This window comes from Sceloporus occidentalis, unplaced genomic scaffold, assembly GCF_023333645.1.
Source record: "Sceloporus occidentalis isolate IW3139 unplaced genomic scaffold, rSceOcc1.0.p SCAF_9, whole genome shotgun sequence".
Lineage (NCBI taxonomy): Eukaryota > Metazoa > Chordata > Lepidosauria > Squamata > Phrynosomatidae > Sceloporus > Sceloporus occidentalis.
In genome coordinates this window covers 6661634-6674907 of record NW_028316989.1, presented here as the reverse complement: position 1 = coordinate 6674907, position 13274 = coordinate 6661634, and the positions used below count along the sequence as shown (strand labels likewise).

The following is a 13274-nucleotide window of genomic DNA, read 5'->3' as shown; positions in this document are numbered from 1 at the left end:
AAAAAGTACTTTTTGACTTTTCCAAGCAGGTTACCACTAGCTTTCACTGAGAAGGGAGTGTTTGAATACAGTTCCTGTCTCACTCGTTTACCCCGGTTGGATATTTCCAAGCGGCACAGAAGTCATAGAGCCAGCATGGTGTAGTGGTTTGAGTGTTGAACTATGACTCCGGAGACCAGGGTTTGAATCTCTGCTTGACCATATAAACCCACTGGATGACCATTGGCAACTCCCTTCTGAATAAACTTGCCAAGAAAACCCCTTGATCGGTCCACCTTAGAAAAAATTGTATTACAGTCCATTTTAGCTATTTCATTTTAATGTACAGTGTATGTTGCTTTGACTCCTCCTTGGGTGCAAGGCAAGATATCAGTTAAATAGATGAGTCAGTTCAGCACTGCTTATTGTAGAGGTTTCTTTGTTTTGTTCCATCAAAGAGGAGAGTTTTCAGTGCATTCTACAGCGTCTATTCTTATATTAACTGTGCAAGTGGACTTACAAAATGCGAGGGTTGGGAAAAGCACAGGCAGGAAGTCAAGATTCTGGTAAAAAGACGGTCTCTTCTAGTCACAAGCGCTAGAAATTGTCATCCTGCGCAGATGTATAGCAAATGTGTTGCAGGTGGAGGAAATCAAGACAATGCTTATTGTGCCCACGCCTAGTCTTTCCTTACCACAGACAACCATCTCTCAATTTAAACCGGAGTTTCCCTGCATTGAATGTCACCGATCTATGTACTGTATCATAATAAGCAAAGTCTGCAATGAGATTGGGAGCAGCAGAACTAGGATGTAGTGGCTGAAAGGACACTGAGCTTTTACTGAACACCAGCGTAACTGATGGAGTGCTGCAGAAGAGGATACCATGGACAGCCAAAAAGACAAACAAATGGGTCCTTGAACAGATCAGGCCTGATCTATCCCTGAAAGCCAAGATGGTCAAACTGAGGCTGTTATACGTTGACCACATCATGAGAAGGCATGCCTCATTGGAAAAGACAATAATGCCAGGAAAGGTAGTAGAAAGAGAGGAAGCCCAGATGCCACATGTCAGTCATGGAACAGGCATGAATTTGCAAGACCTGAGCAGAGCAGTGGAGGACAAGAGTCTTAGACATATCTTATCCACAGGGTTGCTATGAGTTGGGATTGATTCAAGAGAAGTGACTACAATAAAGCATGTGCTAAGGGCTTAACAACAATAAAGTCAACAGCAATAAAGCAGGGCTGGCCTAGGGCCTATTCACACTACACAATTATTGCATTATATTCCATTTTAACTGCCATGGCAACATCCGGGCCTATGGGATCCTGGGGTTTGTAATTCAGTGAAACATCATAGGTCTCTGAGAATTCTAAATGCTCCCCCCAAAACTCCAAATCCCAGGATTCCATAGGATAAAATTATGGCAGTTAAAGTAGACACATAGTGCTATAATTACGTAGTGTGAATGGGCCCTAGGACATTTTGCTACCTGGGGCACATTATCAATGGCACTCTTGCATCCCCACCAGAAGACAAGATATATAGCATCCAAGGTTATCCCCTCATCATTTCCTGATGGCTATAGCAAATAATGTTACCAAATAAACAATAAGGTATTCCAATAGCTGTATCCAGAGGTGATCTAATTTGTAATTTATTTGTGGTTATTTATTGATAGTTCTACAAGCTGTAGAAACATGTAAACCACATGTTGGATGACGTCTCAAAGAAACCACAATTAAAATTCACTCCAGTTTGTTGGGGTGTGTGTGCATTCACACTTTAACTGTGTTCACATATCTGTGAGAATCTCGGTACTTGGGTTCATTCCTGATTTCATCCCTGTGTTGTGTTAATGCCTGATATAGGTATGAATACATATCTACTGTAGATATATGTACATATCTACTGTACATCTGCACACGACGGAGATTTCTAGTGCTCATGACTTACTCTAACAGAAGAAATCTCTTTCGATAAGAATTCGCCAAAACTCAGGGTACAGATCAAAAGTGTAGCTGTGCCTAGTTAGAATGAACATATGTATGTTTTTGTGATTTGAACAGATGACATGGCAAGCTGCATTTAACTTAAAACAGAAGGGAAAGCTTCTGAACTTACCTTTGCATGCAGGCTGGAGGGGGAAAAGGAAGAACATGAGTTTTATGTTACATGCAAACTTTATATCCCAAACTTTGAGTACTACTAGGGCAGTACTTAGGACAGTACTAAAAAATTTACACCAGCCTAAAGACTGCAGCTCTGACTTAGAGGCATGCAAACAAAATAGCTTTTAAATCCTACAATATTAGTAGTAGTAGCAGTAGTAGTTATTGTTGTCGTGTACCTTCAAGTCATTTCTGACTTATGCATACCCTAAAACAAAGGTATCATGGGGTTTTCTTGGCAAGATATGTTCAGATCTGGCAAGATATGTTCAGCCATTGTCTTCTCCTAAGGCTGAGAGTGTGTGACTTGCTCAAAGTCACTCAGTGGGTTTCATGGCTGAGCAGGAATCAAACTGGAAACCTGGTCTCCAGAGTCATAGTCCAACACTCAAAGCACTATGCGCCACGGTGGCTCTTCCCACATATATGTTTAAACCTAATATTTATGAATATTCAAACATTCACAGATATTGGTAAATTCTTCCAAAAGAAACTGAAACAAAAGTTGCCAAATTCAATAGGTATACAGCTATTCCCAGCATAGAGTGGATCAAGCTGTATTCAAGAAATAATACACAAGATACTAAAGATGAGGAGGGGCTTTTCAGGGGGGGAAAGTGGCAACCCTAACTTAGCATTAAGATACAGAAGCATTTGAAGATACATTTTTCCAGTCTTAAATATTCAAGGCTGTGGTCACAGCGACATTCAAAAATAATGATTAAAAAGCCTCAGATTCCTCCCAGCTCCAAAACAAGGAAGTCGGCAAATTTGGATAAATAATTTTAAAGAACATCACTGAAACAGCATTGCGTCCACAACATCGGGCTAGATTAACTAATGGTCCGTTTCAATAGAACGGTAATAGCCATCTTCAAATATCTGAAGGGCAGCCATGCGGAAAATGGAGCAAACTTGTTTTCTGCTGCCCCAGAGGCCAGGATCCAAGCCAATGGGTTCAAACTACAGCGAAGGCGATTCCAACCAAAGATTAGGAAGAACTTCTTGGCGACTGGAGCTGTTAAGCCTCAGAAGGGAGTATACTCATCTCCATTGCATTTGTCAAAACAGAGATGGGGTGTCCATCTCTCAAAGTTACTTTAATGGTAGATTCCTGCACTGGCAGAGAGTTAAGTTAGATGGGTTTTATGATTCCTTCCAAGTGCACTTCTGTGCTTCTAAGGCAGCATCCCACAGTTTCTATAGATGTCTCTAGCGTAGTAAAAGACCCCATGGGAATCATCTCTGTTCCCATGCTACCCACATGCTTTTGTTATCGCTGCCGTGTGTCCTCTCTTCCGACATATGCCGACCCCATCACAGGTTTGTTTGTTTTTTGGGCAAGATTTGTTCGGAGAGGGTTTGCCATCTCCATCATCTGAGGCTGAGAAAGTGTGACATGCCACCCAGTGGGTTTCATGGCTCTGTAGGGATTTGAACCCTGGTCCCCAGAGTCGCAGTCCAACACTCAAACCACTGTGCAATGCTGGCTGTCACCCATATGCCTACCCCTTGGACAAAACCAAGGCTTTTTCACATCTGGGAAGGACAGTTCCTTGTTTTGGAGGCCTGCAAAGATAAAATGTATGGCTCTCACTCCCAACAAAATTAGTCATTCTGGGAGGCCCCAAGCCCAGTTACAAAAGGTTTAGGAATTCAGGAACTATGTGGTGGTTTTTTACAGAGGTCATGCGGGGACAAGCAGTATTTCAGCACAGCTTCGCATCTTCTCCTCCTTTGGCCCTTTCATTCCAATGGACAAGAAGTTGTTCTCAGTTATAGCTTTGCATGTTCAGCTAGGACAGAATCAGACATATGCCTATCAAGGTATGAATCCTCTGTGGCTGAGAGAGTGACACTTGCCCAAGGTAGGTTTCATGCCTCAGCGGGGATTCGAACCCTGGTCTCCAGAGTCATAGTCCAACGTTCAAACCACTGCACCACACTGGCTCTCAAAACTGCATACACAATACTCAAACCATTACACCACACTGGCTCTCATGATGCTACTGACCCTGTATTTTAACTTGTAATTATCAATAGGATGATGATGATGATGATGATGATGATGATGATGATGATGATGATGATAGAGTCCACCAACATTAGGGTCCAAGAGCTCCGCAGTGTGTTTTGGACCTTAGTCTTCTCACTTTTGTATATTTTTAATATTATTTTTAATAATGTTTTTCAATGATTTTAATTGTTTTGAATTTTATTTATGAAGCTAAAACACTCAAACAGAGACTTTCCCTTAAATAATAAACATACTTCTCAAAACTGATGATGATAATGATGATGGTCATAATAAGAGTCCACCAACATTAGGGTCCAAGAGCTCTTCAAATCAACATTGCTTTCCTCAGGGTCAAAACCAGGGCCAACCTTGCAAGGTAGTTGTAAAGAAGATTAAAAAAACCTATGGTGGTGTAAATAAGCATTGGAGAACCATGTAACCACACTTCTTCCAGGAAGGGCATGGATCTTTTCAAGATCACAACAGACCAAGTTTCCGCACCATCAAGGGACACAAAACCCAACCAGAAAAATCAGACACACAAACACACAGAGGGTCAGAAGCAGAGTCCAACATTTCCCCCCCTTCCTTTTCTGCTTAAATGAAATCTCCAAGCCATAGCAGAACCCCTTCCTCTTCCTCCAACTCCCTCCCAGCCACACTGCAGAATTGATGCAGTTTGACACCACTTTAACTCCCCTGACTCCATCCTCTGGCATCACTCTGCGGATGTTATCAGACAAGGGAAATTGGAAGTGTAATCCAACAGCAATCCGAACGCAATCATGGGGTTTAATGTTATTGCATGATAGACCGCCACACGCAAATTCGGGCAATGGCATGCTATTTTCGGGCAATGGGAGGTCAGTTCAAACGCAATTCGCATTCACGTAAATTCGCTGCACTAGCGAATTCACGTGAATGCGTTCTGGCCCCACTTTCTTTTCATTCGAAATTAAGAGAAATTTGTCCCGTGTGATAAACTTTAAAAGCGGTATGGAACCGCATTAAATCCTGCAGGAGCTGCCCTGTGTCTTACCTTCTCTGGCTTTCAGCAAGACTGTGTTGGCCACGATGTTCTCCAGCTCCATAGTGCTCCAGCTTGGAAGATGCTGCGGCAGGGGCCAGAAGGAGAAGGGAAAAGCAGATATACAGTATAGATATCTGGATAGATATATAGAAAGAAGGATATATATATATATAGTATATACGCAGAGAGAGAGAGAGAAAAGGAAAAGCAATAGATAAATAGATAGATAGATAGATAAAAGAGAGGAAGAAAAGGAAAAAGCTATATATATATATATATAGGGATAAAACAAAAGAATATATAGATCCAGATATACACCAAATCTTGGAGAGAAGGTGGTCTTAGTCCTTTTCTTCCCGATCCTCTTCAAGGGGGGCTTGTTTCTCCCATCCCCCCCTTTTTTCCAAAATCAAAGAGACTTTTTTTTTGGGGGGGGGAATAATAATAAAAAAGACTTTTCTTTTTTTACAATAAAAAGAGACTCCCCCCAAAAAATAAATAATAATAACAAGAGTCCACCAGGATCAGGGTCCAAGAGCTCTCCAGACCCACCTCTGGCCCAAATCAGAGAAATTGGGGTGGATATGGGCAAGACTTTCTCTCCCTCCAGAAGCCCACTTTTATGGGGGGAGAGGAGAGGCAGGCAGCCCTGCAATGCAATCTATGGGGAAGGACCCTCCTTTGAGGAAGGCAGCCCTTGCAAAAGGAGTTTCTTGGGGGGCTGCTGCTGGAGGGGATCTTTAGGGGATCCTACAGGGGATCAGCCCCACCTTGGATCCCCTTCCCCAGCAAACCATGCCCCCAAATGAGAGTTTCTCTTTGGTCTGGGGAGGAAATAATTCAGCAATCCAGCCTTCCAAGGATAGACAAAGCAGAAGGTCTCAGAAGCTCATCCCTTTCCTTGGCTCTTCAGTGGGAAAAAATAAAGATGAATCAGAATCTCTCTGGATTCCCTTTGGATCCCTTTGGATCCCTTTTGGCTCCAGCAGCAGCCACCGAACGTTGGCACCCCAAACGTTCCATCGGGGCGGAGCCTCCCCCGTGACGTCACCCTCCCCAGATGTCTCAACGTTCCAAGAGTGATTATGCAACGTTCCAGGAGTTTCCCCACCTTCTTCTTCCTTTTTTTCTCATTAAAGAAATCATCTAAACCCTGAGCATCCTGGGAAATGTAGTTCCCTAAAATGGGGGGTGGATTATGGAGGGGGGAGAAGAGCAAAAAAAAAGGGAGGGGACTTATGGGATTGATTCTGATCTGGGGTCCTGAGTTCGAATCCTAACTGATACAAACTCATAGGGGCGACCAGGGACTGCATATTTCCCAAGACCTGTCCTACATTCCAGCCTTCTGTCCAGGAGGAATTCCAAAACATCCTGAGCATCATGCCAAAGAAGCATGGATTTCCATTTATATTAAGTGTTTCTAGCTTTTGTTTGCTGGTGTCCTACATTTTCCCTTGGGATGTCCTCCATTTGGAGGGGCCTGTCCTGCATTTCAGTCTTCTGTCCAGGAGGAATTCCAAAGCATCCTGAGCATGACAAAGAAGCATACATTTCCATTTATATGAAGTGTTTCTAGCTTTTGTTTGCTCGTGTCCTACATTTTTTGTCCTGGAATGTCCTACATTTGGAGAGGCCTGTCCTTCATTTCAACCTTCTGTCCAGGAGGAATGCCAAAGCATCCTGAGCATGACAAAGAAGCATGAATTTTGTATTTATATGAAGTGTTTTTAGCTTTTATTTGATCACGTCCTACTTTTTTTCTTCTTGAATCTCCTATATTTTGACCTGTGAGTATCTGATTCCGCACAGCGTTGTGCAAAACCTGCCATTAAAATAGTCACTAAGAAGCATTAATGTGCATCTTTTTACTTTCGGGATTTCAGCGACAATGCATTTCCACTACCACTTTATGTGCGCAATTGTGTGTGATCATCATTCGTGCAATTACTTAACATTTTTGCTTTATTTGCGGGATGCGTTAAATGTGCTTTAATCTCTCTTTAATGCTGAAATTAGCCGCCGTCTGATAAACTCCAGTGTTATTTTGCCACCATGCCTCTGTTTGCAGAATTCAAAAGACTGGCCCCAATGAAACATAACTAAGCTTAAACTGCATGCCAGGCCTGTTCCTCTTTCCTCTCACCAAACAAAGATGCTCAAACCCATAAGTATAATACTGCCAAAGGATATTACAACCCAACACACTCCAATCCTATGCAAACCCAATGGGAAGGAGTGAGGGAAGCAACCCTTTACTAATCTCGAGAACAGCGACAGGGAGTAAAGGTTACAAAGGGTGAGTAATCCATGCTTGACAAATGTGGATATGATGTGCAGGGATTACTGACTCAGTACACACACCTATTATTGCTGTTGTCCTCAGATACACACACATACACACACAAGGCTCCCCAAAGTTAGTATCCTTATATATTTTGTTTGCTAGAAAAGAGCAAAACTCGCCTGGACAAAAACGTGGAAAGACTCGAAAAGATCTAAAATGTGTGACCTACACAAAAGTGGGAATTGTAGGGGTCACATACAGCGTAGGGAGACTCCCATGTGGTCTTTGCACCCCTGTGTAATACACACACACACACACACTCCTCCTTTGAAGTGAGGACCTCCTTTGCAGTGGGGAAGTCACACTCTCTCAACCTCAGAGGACGGGTTCTCATGGCCAAGCAGGGATTTGAATCCTAATTGTGCAGTGCCCTTGTCTAACATTCATTCCACTACACAACCCTGGCTCCACCTCATAACACCCCCCAAACCACCAGGAAAAAAGTGACCGGAAGCAACTCAAACATCACTTGCAATTTTAAAAAGAATCATGTGCAGCCCTTGTGAGGTCAGAACCTGAAAATGACCCTCAGCCTGCCCTCCCCTGACACTCTCTCTCATACACAAACACACAGAGACATTTCTGTTTTGCTACACAATCCTCCACCTCCCATCATAAACATGGCCAGTTTCATTTTGTGTCAATATGGTGCCCTCCAGAGGCTGAGGTCTGCAACATTCATCATGCGGTGATATTCCAGCACATCTGGAGGACTGTTAACCGATCTTGAGTTGACTTTGACTCATGGCGACCCTGTGGATGAGACATCTCCAAGACCCCTTGTACTTAAAGTCTCTGTGTAGCTCTAGCAGGTCCAAGTCTGTAACCTCTCTGATCAAGTCTAACCATTTGGCAAGCAGTCTTCCGCTCTTCCTACTGCCTTCCACCTTTCCTAGCATCATTGCCTTTTCTAATGATTTATTTTTCCTCGTGATGTGGCCAAAGTACGACAGCCTCAGTTTAGTCATTCTGGCTCCCAGGCTTGATCTGTTCTAGACATTTGGTCATCCAAAGTATCCTCAGCACTCTTCTCCAGCACCACACCTCAAATGCATTGATTTTCTATCACCTTTTTTCACTATTCAGCTCTCACATCCGTACATAGCCATAGAGAATACATGGCTTGGACTATCCTCTCTTACCTATTTCAGCTTATTTATAAACAGCAGAGTGAGATGTAGATCAGATCCAGCTCTGACAGTTTGCAAGTGCATTAGCTGAAACCATTATCTATGGAATCAAAATACATAGCATCATGAAAGCACTTACTATGGCTTCAGGCAAGCAGAGACATATCCCACCCATGGAAGTAGAGAATTTAGGACATTGTTTTTAAAAATTAGATACAGTTATAATTCCAAAGTCCTAAACGTAGCTTGTTACAATTAATATGCAAGTTTCAAAACCAATAGTTTTGATATACTTGTTTATCAAAACAGTATAATTAAATATAGTTTAGAATTCTTAAAGCTACAAGCTGCTGGTGTGTGGTGCAAAACCTTCTCATACTCCTGATATAGATCAATGCAGTTGCCAATATTTTAAAATTTCTTATGGGATTTAGTCTATGGGGATTGCCCCTGCATTTCAAAATTTACTCTGTCACCCTGTTTGAAGAGATTAACTTCTCCCACTGATAGAGACAAAGGTTTCCACTCCATTTTCTTGATGCATCCCCAATCCTGCTGCCTTGCACTTAAAGAAAAGCACTCAGTCATTGAAGAGGCAAGTAGAAATCTCAAAAGCAGTTCCACTCCCAACAACACCAGTGTTCAAGAGTCAGCTTTTATTCACATGATGAGCCAAGGAGGGTTATTCTTCCACTTCCTCCCTCCATTAAAGAGGCATAACAAAAAAAAAAAAGTTCAACTTAAAAAATTTTGTCCCAGGTCAGCACTCTTTACATGAGAACACCGTCATTTTTAGGGTCTTTGGAAACCAATGGTGTTGCGCTGAGAAAAACAATACATCATGATTAAATTGTATTCAGCAATGGAAAAAAAGATAAAATAAAATAAAACAAAATAAAGAAGTAGTCCATCCCACAAAGTACAAAACTCCTTCAAAGCGAAGACTGCTTGCAGGCAGCCAAACTGTCCCGATGTGAGGTTTAGTACTCATCTAGAGTATCAGCCCGTGGGATGGAGAGTCCCCGCTCCTTCAGTGCTTGTACTTTTAGCTTCTCTGACTCCTGCTTGGTTTGCTGCTCTACCCGTTGTATTTCCAGAATCTCCTCTATTGAGACTTGCTGCAAAGGGGTGTCGCTTTCCTTTTCCAGGTCCTGCAATAGGAAAGGAAGGCTCAAATTCAATATAAAAATTGCTCTATCCATTCATCCAGTAGATTTCCAACTACTGCTGGTTATGATTTTGGGGTTGGTGTGGCTTATGGCGAGTCAAGGAGGGTGCATGAAAATTGGATCCTGAAACCCCAGAATTGTGGAGTAGACAAATAATAATAATAATAATAATAATATAATTTTTATTTATATTTCCTACCTCTCCCTGCAGATCGAGATGGGATTACAGCAGTAAAAACAACATTACAGCAATAAAAACAGCAGTGCCATATAAAATACATTCGATAAAATAGTGACATTACTCTTAATACAATACATTAACTAAATCATAATCTAAAATACATATAATTACAGACGGAGGTGGAGCATTTTTTTTAACCTCTTATAACAGATTGGGTGAGTAGGCTTGCTGGAAGAGATCCCTCTTAAGTGCCATCTTAAAGGCATCTAAGGTGGTAATAAGATGGATCTCCTCCGGCAAGCCATTCCAGAGTTTGGGGGCTATGGCAGTGAACACTCTGTGGGAAGTTGTTGTTAACCTGGTCTTTGCATACTCTAATGCAGTGGTGGCGAACCTATGGCAGACATGCCACTCAGAGCCCTCTGTGGGCATATGTACCATCGTTGCAACACAGAGTTCACTACAGTTTGTCACTAGAAAGCCAGAGGTATGCAGCACTTTGCGATAAATAAGTGGGTTTTGGGTTGTAGTTTGGGCACTCAGTCTCTAAAAGGTTCACCACCACTGCTCTAATGGATGTTCTGAGAGTGCGGTTCCTTTTTTGATACAACTGACAGTACAGTACTTACATTGACCCATGGATAAGTTGATCCAGGTTTTGGGGTTGATTTTTTGACTAAAATTTCTAGACTCAGACATGATGATACGCAGCCTACACTACAGACTTACTTTTGGGTACGACTAGATTTTGTCAGCGAGTAGAAGAGAATGTAGATACCACCACCCACTGAGTCAAAATGCCAAGTCAATAGATTTCAGCATGTTTAAGAAGCGGGAAGTGCTGACTTACAATCTCCCCGAGGAGCACGACGTTCTCGCCTCTCACCACAAAGATGCCACGTGGGATATCCCCATACTTTTTCCCCACATGAATGCGCTCCACGGTTTGGTGCAACACCAAATTAGCTGAAGAATTTTGGAAGAGAGAAGAGCACAGAAAAACTGAAATATGTGGCAACTGGAAGTGAAGTGCATGCAGCCCCCTTGAGCATTCTGGTTGCCTTTTCTGCATGAGGGTTGTAATCCAGCAACATCTGTAGGGTCACAACTTGCCCATCCCTCCATGTAGTCCATTGGCAGCGACTCCTACAGCTACAAATGCAAAGCTCATAGGCCCTTCTCGCCCCTCCCAATCACATTACCTTTCTTTGGATTGCTGGGCATAGTTACAGGTAGCTTTGCAAAGGCCCTGCCTGCCCCCAAAAGCAAGATAAGTTTGGGGTGGCTTACCAAATTGATCGATGCTTCGTAAATATCCAATTAGCGTCCTGCCATCTCGGAGGAGGACTAAATGTTTCTCTGAAGGGAAAGAAAGATAAAAGAGTAATTAGAATTACCAATGTGTTCTGCTTCTTATAATTCAGCACACTGTTGTTGTTAGTTGCCCTTGAATCGGTTTCGACTTATGACAACCCTATGGATGAGATAACTATTTCAATTTCCTTGTCCTCTAGATTGAATTTGTGTATTTATTCTGTGGTCATTATTTTTGTCTTCTTTACATTCAACATCAGACCTGTCTTTGCACTTTCGTCTTTGACCTTCCTTATTAACTGTTCTAATTCCTGAATGCCTTCTGCTAATATTATGGGGTCCTCCGCATATCTTAGGTGGTTAATGTTGCTTCCTCCTATTTTCATCCCTCCTTTCTCTGATTCTAATTCTGCTTTTCTTACGATGTTTTCAGCATATACAAATAAAGTGATAGGATGCAGCCTTGCCTGACCCCTTTGCCTATTGGGAACCACTCTGTTTCCCCCAAATTCTGTTCTGAAGGTGGACAGCAGGCTGGAAGGTACAGGGCATGTCCTGGAAAAGGAGGACCTCTGGTCACGCTGTGCAGAGGGCCTTTACCATGGCCATTCATTGAGGCTGAGAGAGCATGACTTGCCCAGGGTTGTCTCCTGGGCTTCCATGGCCGAGAGGGGATTTGAACCCAGGTCTCCGGAGTCGTAGGTCCAAAACACACTGCAGGAATGATCCAGCTGAAGACTGCTTGAACCGCCCTGGCTCAATGCTAGGGGATTCTGGGAAGTGTAGTTTCACGAGGCGTCGAGCCTTCTCTGTCAGAGAGCTGGGAGTCAAACCCTTTTGGGGTTGCTACTGGACAACAGGCTGGAACGTAGGGCATGTCCTGGAAAAGGAGGACACCTTATTGTGACCTTATTCAGAGGCGGGTTTGCCATGGCCAGCCTTTGAGGCTGAGAGAGTGTGACTCCCCCAAAGGCAGGGTGACCTAGCCAAGGAGGACAGGTCCCTGCAAAGTGTCCTGGAAAAGGAGGACCTCTTTGTTCAGAGGGGGGTTTGCCATGGCCATCCTTTGAGGCTGAGAGTGTGATTCCCACCCCAGAGTTAAAGGTCCAAAACACACTGCAGCAGGGATGCTCCAGTTGAAGTGCCCTCCTGTCCTGGCTCAATTCCAAGGGATGCTGGGAAGTGTAGTTTCAGGAGGCACTGAGCCTCTTCTATCACACACAGAGGGGGGCACAATTAAAACTACACTTCCCAGGATTCCCAGGTCTGGAAGTGGCTTAGGTGTGTTTGGAACCTGGCTGCTGCATCCACAGTGGATAAATAACCCGGTTTGGCACCGCTTTAACTGTTTCCTGGCTCAAAGACTATGGGATTCTGGTAGCTGGAGTTTGCTGTGGGCCTTTGAGCCAGATAAGAGTTAAAGCGGTATCAAACTGGGTTATTCCCCAGTGCGGATGCAGCCTGAGGAGGAAGGCCTACTCACTGTCTATGTCTTGGATGAGGCTCGCGGTGCCCGGCATGTAATTCATGGTACTCCGCCTGGGAGGAAGGGAGCCAGCCTTCCTCCTCCGCCTTCTCTTTTCCGGAAGAGGAGGCTCCTTTCAGGCCCGGCCTTAAATAGCCACCGACAGCACTGCGTCCCCACTGCAAGAATGTTCCGCTTCCAAACCGCTTTAACTGCCCTGGCTCAGTGCTAGAGGATCCTGGGAAGTGTATTTTTTTGTGTGGCACCAGAGTGCTCTCTCTCTCTGGCAGAGAAGGCTCAATGTCTCACAAAACTACACTTCCCAGAATCCCCATGGCAGTTAAAGCGGTTTCAAACTGGGTTATTTCTGCAGTGTGTTTTGGACCTTGAGGCCTACTTCTGTGGCTCCTTTAAACTGCAAATGCCAAGATGCCATTTTGTTGTTGTTGTGTGCCGTAACTTTCCGAC

General features: G+C 43.5%; 2 protein-coding genes across 3 annotated transcripts in view; both read right to left on the bottom strand.

Annotated features, from left to right (window-relative positions):
• LOC149306805 (G protein-coupled receptor kinase 5-like) overlaps positions 1-6215 on the bottom strand; it is a 65907-nt gene extending 59692 nt beyond the window's left edge. The window contains exons 1-2 of one of the 2 annotated variants that reach the window (XM_089539122.1): positions 5519-6215; positions 5210-5334 (exon numbers count right to left, since the gene is read on the bottom strand). In XM_089539122.1, the coding sequence (XP_089395248.1) occupies positions 5210-5261 (52 nt within the window). In that variant the 5' untranslated portion in view covers positions 5262-5334; positions 5519-6215. The remainder of the gene's footprint in view (positions 1-5209; positions 5335-5518) is intronic. The other variant, XM_089539123.1, reaches the window with a different exon arrangement.
• Positions 6216-9318: 3103 nt separating this feature from the next.
• On the bottom strand, positions 9319-13016 carry LOC149306804 (U6 snRNA-associated Sm-like protein LSm1). Its single transcript, XM_089538440.1, has 4 exons — positions 12825-13016; positions 11318-11386; positions 10878-10993; positions 9319-9828 (listed from the first exon to the last, which is right to left on the bottom strand). Exons 1-4 carry the CDS (start codon positions 12868-12870, stop codon positions 9658-9660), a joined length of 402 nt encoding a protein of 133 aa, XP_089394566.1. The 5' UTR covers positions 12871-13016; the 3' UTR covers positions 9319-9657.
• Between the last annotated feature and the right edge of the window lie 258 nt (positions 13017-13274).

Bases quoted from the DNA above. Each gene is read 5' to 3' on its own strand.
- LOC149306804 (XM_089538440.1), bottom strand. From the start codon at position 12,870: ATGAATTACATGCCGGGCACCGCGAGCCTCATCCAAGACATAGACA. The intron at 11,387-12,824 runs GTGAGTAGGCCT...CTTTCCCTTCAG, and splicing joins CCTCATCCAAGACATAGACA to AGAAACATTTAGTCCTCCTC. The intron at 9,829-10,877 runs GTAAGTCAGCAC...TTCCTATTGCAG, and splicing joins TCGTGCTCCTCGGGGAGATT to GACCTGGAAAAGGAAAGCGA.